The sequence below is a fragment of the Wyeomyia smithii genome, chromosome 1, assembly GCF_029784165.1.
Source record: "Wyeomyia smithii strain HCP4-BCI-WySm-NY-G18 chromosome 1, ASM2978416v1, whole genome shotgun sequence".
Classification (NCBI taxonomy): domain Eukaryota; kingdom Metazoa; phylum Arthropoda; class Insecta; order Diptera; family Culicidae; genus Wyeomyia; species Wyeomyia smithii.
The window spans coordinates 175724947-175738580 of NC_073694.1; the positions used below are offsets into that span (position 1 = coordinate 175724947).

Below are 13634 nucleotides of genomic sequence, written 5' to 3' on the forward strand. Positions count from 1 at the left end.
CAGTTGACCAACTTTGATGAAGACATGATTGTTTTACATCCTAAGATCCTCGGCTTACAATTCATCTAACATGCACAGACTGGACATGTACCACTTCTGCTCTCAATGGTGATTAGGTTAATTACTAAAAATTGTTTTGGCTATAACTTCGGTTCAGGTTATCAGATCTCGGTTTTTCTTGGATATTCTAGTACATTATTGCGTTCTGCATCAATTTATGCAAAAAAAAAACCAAAAAGTGTAATAATGACACATGTACCACTTTTTCTCTCAACGGCTCATATATGGTAGCTTTCTTTGATGATTTTGTTTCAATGTTGCCTGCTTTAGGTGGAGAGAGTAATATATAGCGAGTGTTTCACGAAAGAATCGTAAACGATTGCACTCAAGCGATCGCAATGATTCTTTCAAATGTTGGTTGCTTGCAGGCGTAATTCGGCTACTCCACGTCGTGCCTTCACTGTGATATACCGCGATGATTCTTAGTGATTTCGAATATCACATGCTAATGCACCATGCTACCATTTCCGTAAGCATATCTACTTGCTCCGGTAAGCAAACAGTTGAACGCAATCTAACGTTCATTTGGATTACTTATTTTGTATCACTGGCGATAATATCTCAAAGATTCTCGCGATAGCGTTGAATGCAAGTGAACTTGGATACAATAAATACTATCGTGTTTGAATCATTCAGTCTCCTTCTATGGTATTCGGAACTCTTAGAAGCGAAAAACAATCAGCAGCGTTTCTATGGGAAACTTGTACGCGAGTGGAAACAATTGGGTCCTAAAGCTATACCAGTTTTTATATATCGTTTAAAAAGCCACGTTTTCTGAACAAAACGTGTTTTTAAAAAAATACTTATCGCTTTCCTTCGATTTTTAAATGAAGAATGAAAAAACTGCTCGAAAGGTCTTAGTAGACGTTTCGCTCATGTGCGGTATATGAGAGAACTGTCATTTAAGGCATTTCGAGCAGTTTTTTATTCTTCATTTAAAAATCGAAGGAAAACGATAAACTTTTTTTTTTAAATCACGTTTTGCTCAGAAAATTGCACTCTTTTAGGTGACATATAAAATTCAGAAAACCGTTTAAAACTTTAGGACCCAATTGAACTATACCTGATGAATCAAAGAACACATTTGCATGAAATATTGCTAGTGAGTGAAAATTTCCATGCTTGGTTGTGTATCTTGATGGCATCAGCAACTTTGTAGACCCCAAACAACAAAACCAACCCCACGAAAATGAAAAAATATATGGAAAAATTGAGGAATCGAACAGAATTGAAAAAAGTGCAAAAGAGTGGTTTTGTAGCTTGAAAAAGTCATTTTTTTTTCATAAATCACGTTTGGGCAACCTGAAAACGATTTTTTCGAAAGTCTAAATGTTCTACAAAAATGCTATAAATAACATTATCTTTCAATTTAGGGCTGAGCATCTTGACTTTTTCAACATCGATTTTTTTTGAGACAGCACCTCCTTAATTTGATTTTTAACAGATATCTTAATATATTTTAAATCGTATATCAGAAAATTTCTCCGAAGTCACCTACATATATATATGCTAAACGTATATGCTAAAACATCGAAAAAGAAGCGAATCGAAGTTATTTTTTCTTGACGACTTTGTGGACATTTTTGAACGTTTTGTCTAGTCACAGTGTGTTATCAGAAAGTAATTTTTTATTGATATTCAAAAAGATACTTTCTGTTGGACGTTAGTCAGAACATAATTTAAATTTAAGCACTAAAATTAGGGGGGCTGTGAGGCGCAAATACTCTCAGAAATAGAAAAAATCCTGAGAGGTAGTAGTTTTAAGGATTCCAGCGCTAATAACTACACGAATCGGAAACATAAGCCCATGTCGAAATCATTAATAGTTTTCTTCAAACCCATTAGCACGATTATGCAAAAAAATAAGCTAAATAAATGTCATCAGTCAGAACTTTACTTAAATACATGCTTAGAATGTTTGTTCTATTGTAGATTGCTCTTCTTGAATTGCAATGGATGAATAAATTGCATAAAAGAATTTGATTTTAAAAGCAAACAATTAGAAATTCTTATTTATCTAGTCATTTAACGGATGTTAGCTATTTAAAAAACTCCCCACTTACAATCATTGGTAAGCAATAATCATATTTTCACTCATCCATTCTTTCTCTGTTCTTCTCTCCAACGTGCACATAGGTTACAACGCTTGCGTTTTTGCTTATGGTCAGACCGGAAGTGGCAAAACGTTCACAATGATGGGCTCTGCGGAGGCTCAAGGCCTAATTCCGCGAATCTGCCGGTCACTGTTCGGTCGAATGAAGCTGGGCCAGGAGGAAGGCGTAGGCTATAAAACTCAGTGTTCCTATTTGGAGATTTACAACGAACGGGTAAAAGATCTGTTGGGGCCTAGCAGCGCCGGCCATGGGCTGAGAGTCAGAGAGCACAGAACGTTGGGTCCGTACGTGGAAAATCTTTCTCAACACCCGGTGTCGGACTATGGAGAGATTCAGGCCTGCATGGTGCAAGGAAACAACCAACGAACGACGGCCAGTACCAACATGAATGACACCAGCAGTAGAAGTCACGCAATCTTCACAATCACCTTCGTACAGGCTAGATATTTGAATGACATGCCAAGCGAAACGGTTTCCAAAATCCATCTGGTGGATTTGGCAGGCAGTGAACGGGCTAATGCGACGGGAGCTACCGGGCAGCGATTGAAAGAAGGTGCACATATCAACAAATCGCTTGTTACGCTAGGATCCGTCATTTCGGCACTGGCAGAACAAACTAATCCAACTCACAACAAGCGCGTTCTCTACATCCCCTATCGAGACTCCATCCTAACTTGGTTGCTAAAGGACAGTCTCGGGGGAAATAGTAAAACTATCATGATTGCCGCTATTTCGCCTGCTGATGTAAACTACAGTGAGACACTGAGTACGCTGCGATATGCTAATCGAGCTAAGAACATCATCAACAAGCCAACGATCAACGAAGATCCAAATGTGAAACTGATACGAGAACTGCGTGACGAGATTTACAAGCTGAAGATGATGCTATCCACCGATGGTTCATCGCTAGAACCATCCCTCAAAGTCCTGGAAGATCTCCAGAAAAAGGAAGCACAAGAGAAGGTACTCACCGAAGAGTGGACAGAAAAGTGGCGGGAGGCTCAATCTATTCTGAGAGAACAAAAATCGTTGGGGCTGCGAAAATCTGGTGTGGGAGTAGTACTGGATTCGGAGATGCCACACTTAATCGGAATCCATGACGACATTAGCACAGGAGTGACACTATACAGTTTGAAAGAGGTAAGTTTCCACTGAGTCTTGTTTATTTAAGCAAAAAATACATTGGAATAACTTTTCCCGCAGGGTGAAACGACAATCGGAACAACCGATGCTCCCTATCCGCAAGATATTGCGTTAAATGGAATTGGTATCCACCCCGAACATTGTCGAATAGTGTTAAACAATGGGAACGCCACGATTTATCCGAACCCTTCGGCAACCTGTTTGCTGAATGCCAACATCATCGAGTCCCCTACTTCCATCAGCCAAGGTGATATCTTGCTGCTTGGTCGTACGAATATGTTCCGCTACAACAACCCGGCGGAGGCGGCAAAAATGCGACAGGATAATAACCACGTCTCAAGATCCTCCCGCCTGGATCTATCACGGCTGTCGTTGATTGCCGCTTCTCGGGAAAACCTCTGCAGTAGTTTTATGAGTGATGACGATAGTCTAGTGTCACCACAAAATCCGCTGCGCTTTCGTCAGTACACTCCCAGCCGGGAGGATGGGGAGCTGCAGGAAGAGCATCGGAAAATTTTGCAAACAATTGAGAATGCTCTGAAACAGTTGAATCTCGAACGATCTCGTATGCACGAGCAGTTCAAAAGTAAGATAAAACTTTGCCGGGAGGAGCTGGATCGGTTAGAGGCCAGTAAGCGGGACCGTCTGATGATTCTTGACTGTCGGATAGACGAGCTGATGGCAAAGCGAGAAATGATACTCTGGGAGAAGAGCAATGAAAAAACACAGGTAAGCTGCATGTAATTCAAAGTCGTTTGTAATTGGATTTCTGCTGCCATGCATACTGTAAAGTTATCATCGATCCGACGCATAGGCGCTATTTTTTCATTGTTTATAGTACCTGATTATTGATTTCGTTCTCCTCGGTTGGTTATTTCATTTTTGTTGTTTTCTTTTTTTTTTCGTTTCACTTCCATCGTTTTGTGTCTGCCTGTGTGCCGCTGTATGAGCAGGTGGACATTTTAGTTAGACAGCTATCGGCTCTGCAAACGCAGCTAGACACCAAGCAGCGAGATTTCTACGAATACGTCGCTAAAGAACTTCAGGAGTTGCAGGATTGCGGCAAACTGGATGAGGTAGTGGAGCTTGACTGTTGAACTTTTGCTTTTAGTTTCATTAGTTTAGCCTTAATTGTCTTAGTTTTGTTAGCGAACAAATTTTGGTTTTTTGTTTTGCTGATACCTGTTCAGATTTCAAATGTGCGAACGTTTTTTTTCCTTCCCAGGCGAGCATAGAATTGATCCAGAACGCACCGCATACCGAAGACTTCTCGGAGACTCTGCTGACAATTTCCAAATCGTTAGACAACTATTCGGCACAATACATTCGGGAGTACATCCGAAGAAATGTGAGCTTTATTTTCCTTTACTGTAATTTATTACTAAGAAAAAACTATTTTTGTAGCGTGAAGAAATAGACAAATACGAGCGGGAGCTCCACCAGAAGGAGTCACTGCTGGACGAAAGCAATCGCAAGATTGCTGGATTAGATCAGAAGATCGCCGAGTTAGAACGGCAGAACCAGGAAATGCTGCAACAACGCTCGCAGGTTGAAATGGAGGAGATGCAAAAGAAGAAACAATCGTAAGTATTTTTTTGATTTTATTTTTGCATAATTTTAGCGTACGTTTCTATGTGGGCTCTAGGAATTTTAGTGATTTTTGAGCTACCAATGCAAATTCATTAAAAGAAATTGCTGAACAACGAATCCTCTGGAGGGAGTTCACCAATAAATTTCGTTGCTTTGTTTAGACTTTGACAACGGATGAGGCCATTGGTGCAGCCTGATTATTCATGAAATCTTTTGAATTGCTTATCAATTCACGGTTGCGTACGTCCGGTCAAAGAATTGACCACACACTCAAGCGAATTGTTTCTCTGTGACCGTTGAAACATTCATCCTCTCTCGTGTACTGTCCGTAGACCACCGTAAGAAAAACGGAAATAATTAATGGCAAACGTTAGCAAATTCGGTACTTTGAACTCTTCTTGAATCGATTGATTCAAGGTTGCAGTGGCTGAGTGTTTAGGTCGTAGATATTCATGTAAAATTTCGTGCGGTAGATCATCCCGGCTTTATAGTCCTACACGCAAAACTTTTCCTTATTACTTTAGAAGCAATAGCGCAAAATTACCTTTTAGGTAACAAATCCATTACTCAAAAAGCAATAAAATTCTTCCCCAGTCAAGTAACAACACATACTGTCATATATTTAGCACGTGTTATGAGAGTACGACTATCTAATAATGGTCGTTTCAACCACATGCAACGTTTTTTCTGTCGAAAAATGCTCCCTTTCCACCTCAAGTCAAAAAAAAATCACACACCGTCGCATAAGTTGCACATGTTACAAGTTTTTTCAATCTCCAATTCATCCGGTGGGCGTGTATTAGTTCGCTCGTTGTATGCATACGAAGTAGCGAAAAAATATGACAAGAGCTGCCAAGCAACATTTTCCCCGTCATAGAGTATGCAAACGTTGATGATTTCAAAGACTTGAAATGCGCCTTAAAATGACATCACGATCTGTAAACTGCGTTAGAGAAAAATAAAAACATTCGCTTTCTTGCAAGCTATTTACAGCACATAATCATTGGTTCATGGAAACTCATTTGGACTTGTTTGAATATACAAAACTCGTGCCCATCCAGAACAATATTCGCAACTTCGGCAACTCTGGTTAGACAGTATAACATATTTCCATTTCAAGTAAACACTGGGGGACGAAACGAAAGTGTTTCTAATTGGACATTTGAGGTTGACGGTTGAGATTCGGATTATGTGTGGATGAAGGGAGACAAAAATGAACCAGATCGTTGCATCAATACAAATGCAGCGAGTGAAGTCTTGCCAACACATGCATTGCGGTGCTTGGCTGTATGTTCTCCTGCAGAAACACATACAAGCGTGTGGCCGTCATAATTTTTATTACTTTTTGTTTGTTACTTTTTGTGTATACTGCGCAGTCATAAGACACATAAAGTAATAAAAAATTGCCCAAGAGTAATAAAATATTCCCCGTTTGCGTTGGGTGTAGATAAGACGCACTAACGTATGACGGGGCGACAGCCGATTAACCTCAGTCCTTGACTTCCTGTAGCTGCTGGATCGGATCAACATCTCAACGAGCTTCTGCAATACGGTAGAGAAATATTGGGTCATTGTCAAGATTTAAGAGGAAGAGCGAGTATAAGAAGGAGGAAATAGAAGTTATCGTTTGCCTAATCTACAAAATAGTGTATATTTACATCAGCGATGGAAAAACACCACTTCAAGCGATTTCGAATACATATAAATCAAGCCTAAGATGCTTTGCTGGTGCACTCTCTTCTCCTTTCATCTTACGATATATTTCTTGTTGTGAGTGACACCGCGACACGTGATTCCCAGTGTGCATAGCTCGGTATATGAAGTTACTCGGACAATGTGTGCCAAACGTACAAACCCAATCTATTCGTATCCATATGGCTAAGGATCGTGATTTTTGTCAAAAACAGAGAGTGAATGACACTGTATAATCTCCTAGTGTAGTTGAGTGAGATCAACTCAACCGCCACCACAATTTTCCTCTCACCGCACCGTACCTCTGCTGTTACTCAGTCAGCGTTATTTCCTCCTGTTGCTATCCCTTCTTCCCCTAAACAATGGGCATAAGGAGAGAAAAACACAACGAGCGACTCGCTTCGATGCGCTGATGTAGTCTATTAATGTATCTGTTTTTCTGAGGTTGGTCACCTCAGGCGTTTGGTCGCAAATTTCCCCTCCACCTGAAAAAAAAGACGCCAAACACTTCATGGGAGGCCCGAGGTGCCCAATCGGTTTGCCGGTTAGTAAACCACGGGCGTTAGGGTGACACAACTGAACCTATACTATACCAAGCAGCCTCTGAGTCGTTGTCGGACATCGCCATCGTATCGTACCCCTACCGTATCCTTTCCGGACACGGTCGGTAATTGGGTTGAGGATAAGTCCAGTATGGACGTTCCCGGTTCAACCTCAAACGAAGGGTACGCGGTTGCCTAGGTGAACGGAGTGTTCTACTTCAGTTGTTATGCTCCGCCACGTTGGTCTGTTGGAAAGTTACCCAGCCGGTCGACCTATGGAGCTGACGGGATTAACGTCATTGGCGGCGAATTCAGTGCTTGGGGGACTGTGGGGAAGCTGTTGAGTGAAAACCCAGAGGGGTCAGATCTTGTTGGAAGCTTTGGTAAAGCTCAACTTAGATCTAATCAACGTTGGGAGTAATGTACATTATAAACACTATATGTATAGACCGGGGGACTGAATCTCAGCGAGCCAAAACAGCTGTCTAACGAGCGAGCCGAAATGAGCATAATGAGAAATTTGTATCAAACAAATAACAATGTAAAAAATTAGCGATTCCAGTGTTGCTGTTGTTTCTGCAATGTACATATAGCAGAAATGGTGCGGAATTGATCTTTGACGTGACGTTTTCCAGCTCAGGATTGATTATGAACTGGAAGGTAGACGATGGCTTAGAATAATTACTAAAAACACACCTTTTCGCACAACTGACATCCGATATTCGAACGGGTGCTTGCGTGGTAGAACACTGCATTTAGAGGCAAACGTAACATTCTCCGTGAGGCACGCCGCCGATTAATGCGACATCGTACTGCGGATAACAGAATAACCCTTCGCATGCTGGAGACAGAGTATAACGAATGTCTGCAATCTGCTCATCGAGACTATACTTTCCGAATAGAAAGCGAGACCAAGGTGGGACCATTCTCTTCCAGGCACTTCTTCAAAAGCAAAAAAGGCACACAATCGATTCCGTCAGTGTTGTCCTACAAGGGCACAACCAGTAACGATGTTGAAGTTTCTGTCGAACTTTTTGCCGCTTTTTTCAAATTGGTGTATAACGCTAACCCTAAACCTGTCTCTCGTGAATTGCTAAATTCCTTGCCGTCGTACGATGTACACCTACAATCCATCGATCGTCGATACCAGTTTCAAAACACAGGCGCTGCCGGTATTGAAGATGTGCCACATATACACCACTCCTGATACGGTCAATCGACGTACGGACACTGATGGCATCAGCGCTACATATAGCTATCTGCTTACAAGTGTATCGAATCTGAGAGTGGAGCGACCAACAGCAGCCCGTCAGCACCAGAGCGACACCAACGAAGCATACTACCACGAACCTTATGACATAGGCTAGCGTCCACGATAGTGATGAATATTGGATAGTGTCTACGTGAATTTCGCCGAAGCTTTCGATGAGGTACCCCACGAGCTAGCACTAAGTGAACTAGAAAAGCTCGGCATCGATAACTGGCTCATCTCGTGGCTGCGCTCCTAAATCCGTTGAATCTAACCGGTATTCGACGCCATCTGGCGTGTCGCAAGGTAGCCACCTCGGTCCTTTAATTTTCGTTTTATTTGTGAGCAACTTGAGTAATCGCGTTAACTCTCGACAGGGTTAACCACGCTCGACGCCTGGGTTCGAATCCCAACGCCAACATAGGTGTCGATGGTTGTGGGGTAGCGTGATCCACTCACAACCAACCCAACTGGTCTAGATTAATTCCCAGCCAGCCGACACCGGGAGATATTCTGAGGCGAAAAATCTCTGGGATCACGCTTTCCATCGCATGAGGAAGTAAAGCCGTGGCGCTACGAGTATAAAGCGAATGGCTTAATTTTGGAACGCGTTTTTTCCATGAAAAACTTAGGAATGATCATGAATAGCAAGCTCTGCTTCAATAAGTATATCGCAGCGACTACGTGTAAGCATTTCAGCCTTTTTTATATCTTTCAAAGTGGTGGGAAATTACCCTCTTTTCAAGTTCGGCTAACTACTAGGAGACAAGAAGTTAGCTTACTCCGGCACTTCGATGGTCACCCGTCGATTGGTGCCTTGTAGTGCTTGGACTATCCGCGAAGCAATCGCACTGACTGCTCTCCAGATGGCCTCGTCCGCGCACATTCTGGTAACCAAATTTTCCGGGGTGGTGTCCGGTCCGCTCACCGCCATTATACCGCTCCTCGCTTGCGCGAAACGGGGGCATACGAAGAACGATACGAGCACCACGGCGAGTCTGCATGACCAAATCTATGCAGACACTGCCTGAAGCAACCATGGCCCACCAGGATTTGTGTTAGGTGGAAGTTTATTTCCCCACTACCGCCGGTATGAGTCTATGTGTCCATCTACCCTTGGTAGAGTTAGACCAGTCCCTCTGCCACCTGACCATCGAGGGTGATTGTTCGGTGTTCCGTATACCCCCTATGTCACGTCCATCGAAGCAGTTTGCATCTTCCCTGACTAGGCATTTATGGTCACCATGCCAGCCAGGACACATACTGCCTCGTATGATACCGTGCGATAGTGTATCCACCAACACAAATTTCGCCTTCTGCTCCGATTTTTTGTTGTTTACCATAATGACCTTCGTTTTGTAGTGCGCTAGCTCCAGCTTCATGGAACGCGTCTAGTTTTCCACGATTTTAATTGAAAGTACCGCTTTCAATTCGACCTCTTTTATGGCTTTGCCATAGATTACTTATTTGTACGGAGTGTCTTTGCGTAGGCTGTGCAAATCTGGGCCCCTTACCAAAGCAAAGCCCTGGTGCTACATGCCGATTTGAAACTCGAACTTCTGTTTATTTTACACAGACTTCGTAGCCAACTGTTTAGGGTACAGGATAATTTCGGGGATAGTGCTACGATTCACTGACAATAACAGTTTCTCCCACGCTGAGACTCGAGCCTACGACGACTGGCTCGATAGACATCGTACCTCGAGACCAACTTACCCTCACCAAGAAACTCCAATCGTTCGGATGGAGAGAATACAGTGATGTTTTCTTCGTTTTGCCTTGCGACGATTTCCATAGAACGACCAACGACATCTGCCGCCGTATGATCAGCGACGCCGATAGATTAGATTGGAACCTTCACACCAGTGATGAGTGTATCTGCAACGAATGTTTGCTTTCGACGTTTCACCCAACCATGTTGACTGCCCGATTCTACTTCAACAAATTAATTTCTATGCGCCGGTCTGGATAACTTCGCACCGGACTATATTCGGACAAAACCACCCGCTGGAGAGATGTTTAATCTCATTGAATAATACAAATGCTTTTGATTTTAATGTAACCAGACATCGTTTTAAAATTCGTGTCAATCTGTACAGCTTGAACTGAAGACGTAGTAAATAAAATAATACACCAATAGCGACGTCCGCTATAGTGTAGAGCAGCAGTTCTCAACCTTTTTTTGTCCGCGTACCCCTTGGTAATATTTTTCATATCGATTGTACCTCCTGGCTTGGAATGTTCTCGCAGAGTGAGAGAGAGTAGTGGAAAATCATGTTTTGGAAGTCTAGTTAATGTTTCAAATTGAACTATGGTCAAACAATGATTGCTACAGTCTTGTTTTAAGAGCAAGATTGAACAAGAAAGTATTATAAAGAAAAATTTCTTTGTCCGTCATTACTGATTTATTCTTCCGCGTACCCCCTGAAGGCTTTCAAGTACCCCCAGGGGTACGCGTACCCCAGGTTGAGAACCGCTGGTGTGGACCACAACGGGTAGGACCAACACTCCGACCATCCTCAGGTAGAAGACATCGCATTTCGATGCCGAGGTATTTGAAGAGACAATGAAAAGAGAGTGCGAGGGGGGCAAACCGGCTGGAAAAACGCCAGAAGACCCATCGGCATATATTTGTTTGCTGGACACTGCGGGCAAGATGCTTTTCAACAGACTGGTGAGGTACACGGTGGGTGTAAACGGTACAAGTAATAAGTAACCAGTTCGGCTTCCGGTAGGGTAGTTCCACACTGGATGCTATGCTCTCCGTCTAAGAGGGCGGAGGTAGCAATTCAGCGCAACAGAGGGTGAGTTCGCTATTACGCAATCGTCATACTAGTAGGGGTGTGCGAAACTGGCTTTTCTGGTGTCGAAACGAAACGAAACGAAATTAACCCTTAATTTCGGTTTCGCCAAATTAGTCGAAACGAAATCAAGGTGGATTTCGAGTTCTCGAGACGAAACGAAATTGGTCTCTAAGTTTCGCGAAATTTCGAAAAATAAAATGAATGTTCCTGAAACATAGCATTACAATGATTTGAAACGTTGGAGCGTACGCTAACGAAGTACCCTTCAGCAGCTGATCGCAAGGTGCTTACCTGGTCGACGAAGAGTAACGTAGGTATTCAGATATCGATAAACCGACATTGTCGAGAAAATCAAAAACGCTAAAAACTGAAATCTGATGCATTCATTTATACAGATTATATTGCAGGTAATAGTAGCGCGATAGATACAAATGATATAAAGGTCAAACTCGAAATGTCTTTGTAAATAATTATTTAATAAACTTCTGAACTGATTCTTTTGGTTTGAATGCAACTATGTTTAAAATAGTAAATTAGTAATCCTTCTTTCATAGCACTTTCATCATTCAAAATCCAAGTTTTGTCCTAGAGCTCGAACTGGAAAACATGAGAGATGGTAGGTAGGTTTTCAACCATTCCTGTGAGTTTTGGTGTCCCTAGCAAAGATGACTTTTCCAAAGGGTTTTTCCCTATGCAAACGTAAAAGCGCGAATCCGATAAGCAATTCCTCGGCGGCCTTCGGATGCATTTCTGCATTCTCTAAAAGCAGCAAAATTCACAGGAATGGTTAAAAAGCTGTAAAACTTTTGGAGGGCAACCAACCATCATGAGCTTTAGGGCAACTTTTTTTTCGCTTTTGTCGACCAGTGTTATTGAATTTTCTTCAACACCGTTTAGTCAGACTAGACTAAGTGACATCTTTATCAATTCGAGGAAAACAAAATTTAAGTTAACTATTCTGTAAACTTTAAAGTTTTCAATATGTTTGCACATTTTTTAATACAACTTAAAATTACTTTTTAACTGAGCAGTTCCACAAAAAATGTCCCAGTTTCTATATTTTTTGTCATTTTAGATTTGGCTTAAACTTTGCATAAACGTTTCTATAGGCTGAGAAGCTATTTAAAATGCTATTTTGGGAGGATTATTGTGATTATAAATATTTTCAGAGCCAAAAGTTTTTTGATCAGTGTGACGTCTCTGGAAAAGTTTTAGATAGTAATTTTATCTTTCCGATAAAAAAAATCAAAAAATTCATTTTTTAATGTAAAAGAAAAATTAAAATTAATATAAAAAAGCTTATTTTCAAAAATCTTATTTTTTTTTGTATAAAAATTACAAAAAAATTACCGAAACGATGAAGATATCAAAAAAAAAAGTTATATTTTTTCAAAAAAAATTTTTACAACATGTTTATTTTTGGAAGGACAATATTTTTTTCTATAACTTTGCCAAAGGCACTATGCCAATCAAACCAACTGTTTCGATTATAAAAATATTTTAACTGCCCACAGAGTGCCCAATTGGAGATTAAATTATTTTTTCAGCTAAATCGGTTTGTTTGACTGGCATAACTAGTGTCTCTGGTAAGGTTGTAGAAAATAATTTTGACCTAAAAAAATATGCCCTGTGAGTTTCTGCGACACCAAAAATTATAAAATGCATTTGGGACCATTCCCAAACTACGTGATCATATTTTGATCCCTTTTATACCCTCCTACTCCCCCGTGGTCTTTCGTGTCCTTTTGTTTTGTGATCTTATTCTGCATATATGTACAATAAAGTATGAAAAATTTATAAAAAAATGAAGGTTTAAGAAAACTGATTATTAGTTATTGCGCAAATTGTAAATAGAATTTTGAGTAATATCATTTTCTCAAAACCAAAATAACAAATAGATAATGGTTGTTGAATTTTCAATAATATTTCATTGTCTTTAACAAATATAACAATTTTCTTACCTGAAAGTAATTTAAAATACGCTATTCTGTTGAGTATATTCAAAATGATTTTTAATTTGTTGTTGAGTATCAAAATAAATAAAATTTGCTTAAGTAATTTGATCATCTACGATAAATTTTTCGCTTATAGATATGGTAAATTGTATACTCATCTAGAAATCATCTAGAAAAATATTTAGTTGATAATAAGTGAAACCTTACTTTTATTTTTTTTTATTTTTTATCTTTCTTTCTTCCTTCAGTTCATGAACATCCAGGTCTTATATATTGTTTTTAAGACCAAAACGTTGTTTTTTTTTACCAGTCGTTGAGTATTGAAATATACTTCCAGGAAAAATGTCATGAATTCCGACGCATTGCAAAATAGAACTATTATTCTAAAGCAGTAAATGCCATATAAGGCAAAGCCAGTTTAAAACAAAAATAAATTTTTTCTTCGTTCGGATAAATTTGAAATATGTTTCAAAAATTTGATTACA

General features: G+C 40.5%; 1 protein-coding gene across 2 annotated transcripts in view; it reads left to right on the top strand.

The window, feature by feature from the left end:
• LOC129733864 (kinesin-like protein Klp98A) overlaps positions 1–13634 on the top strand; it is a 60417-nt gene that overhangs the window by 40461 nt on the left and 6322 nt on the right. Inside the window, exons 3-7 of one of the 2 annotated variants that reach the window (XM_055695428.1) lie at positions 2197–3314; positions 3378–4046; positions 4271–4393; positions 4543–4665; positions 4722–4900. In XM_055695428.1, the coding sequence (XP_055551403.1) occupies positions 2197–3314; positions 3378–4046; positions 4271–4393; positions 4543–4665; positions 4722–4900 (2212 nt within the window). The remainder of the gene's footprint in view (positions 1–2196; positions 3315–3377; positions 4047–4270; positions 4394–4542; positions 4666–4721; positions 4901–13634) is intronic. The other variant, XM_055695429.1, reaches the window with a different exon arrangement.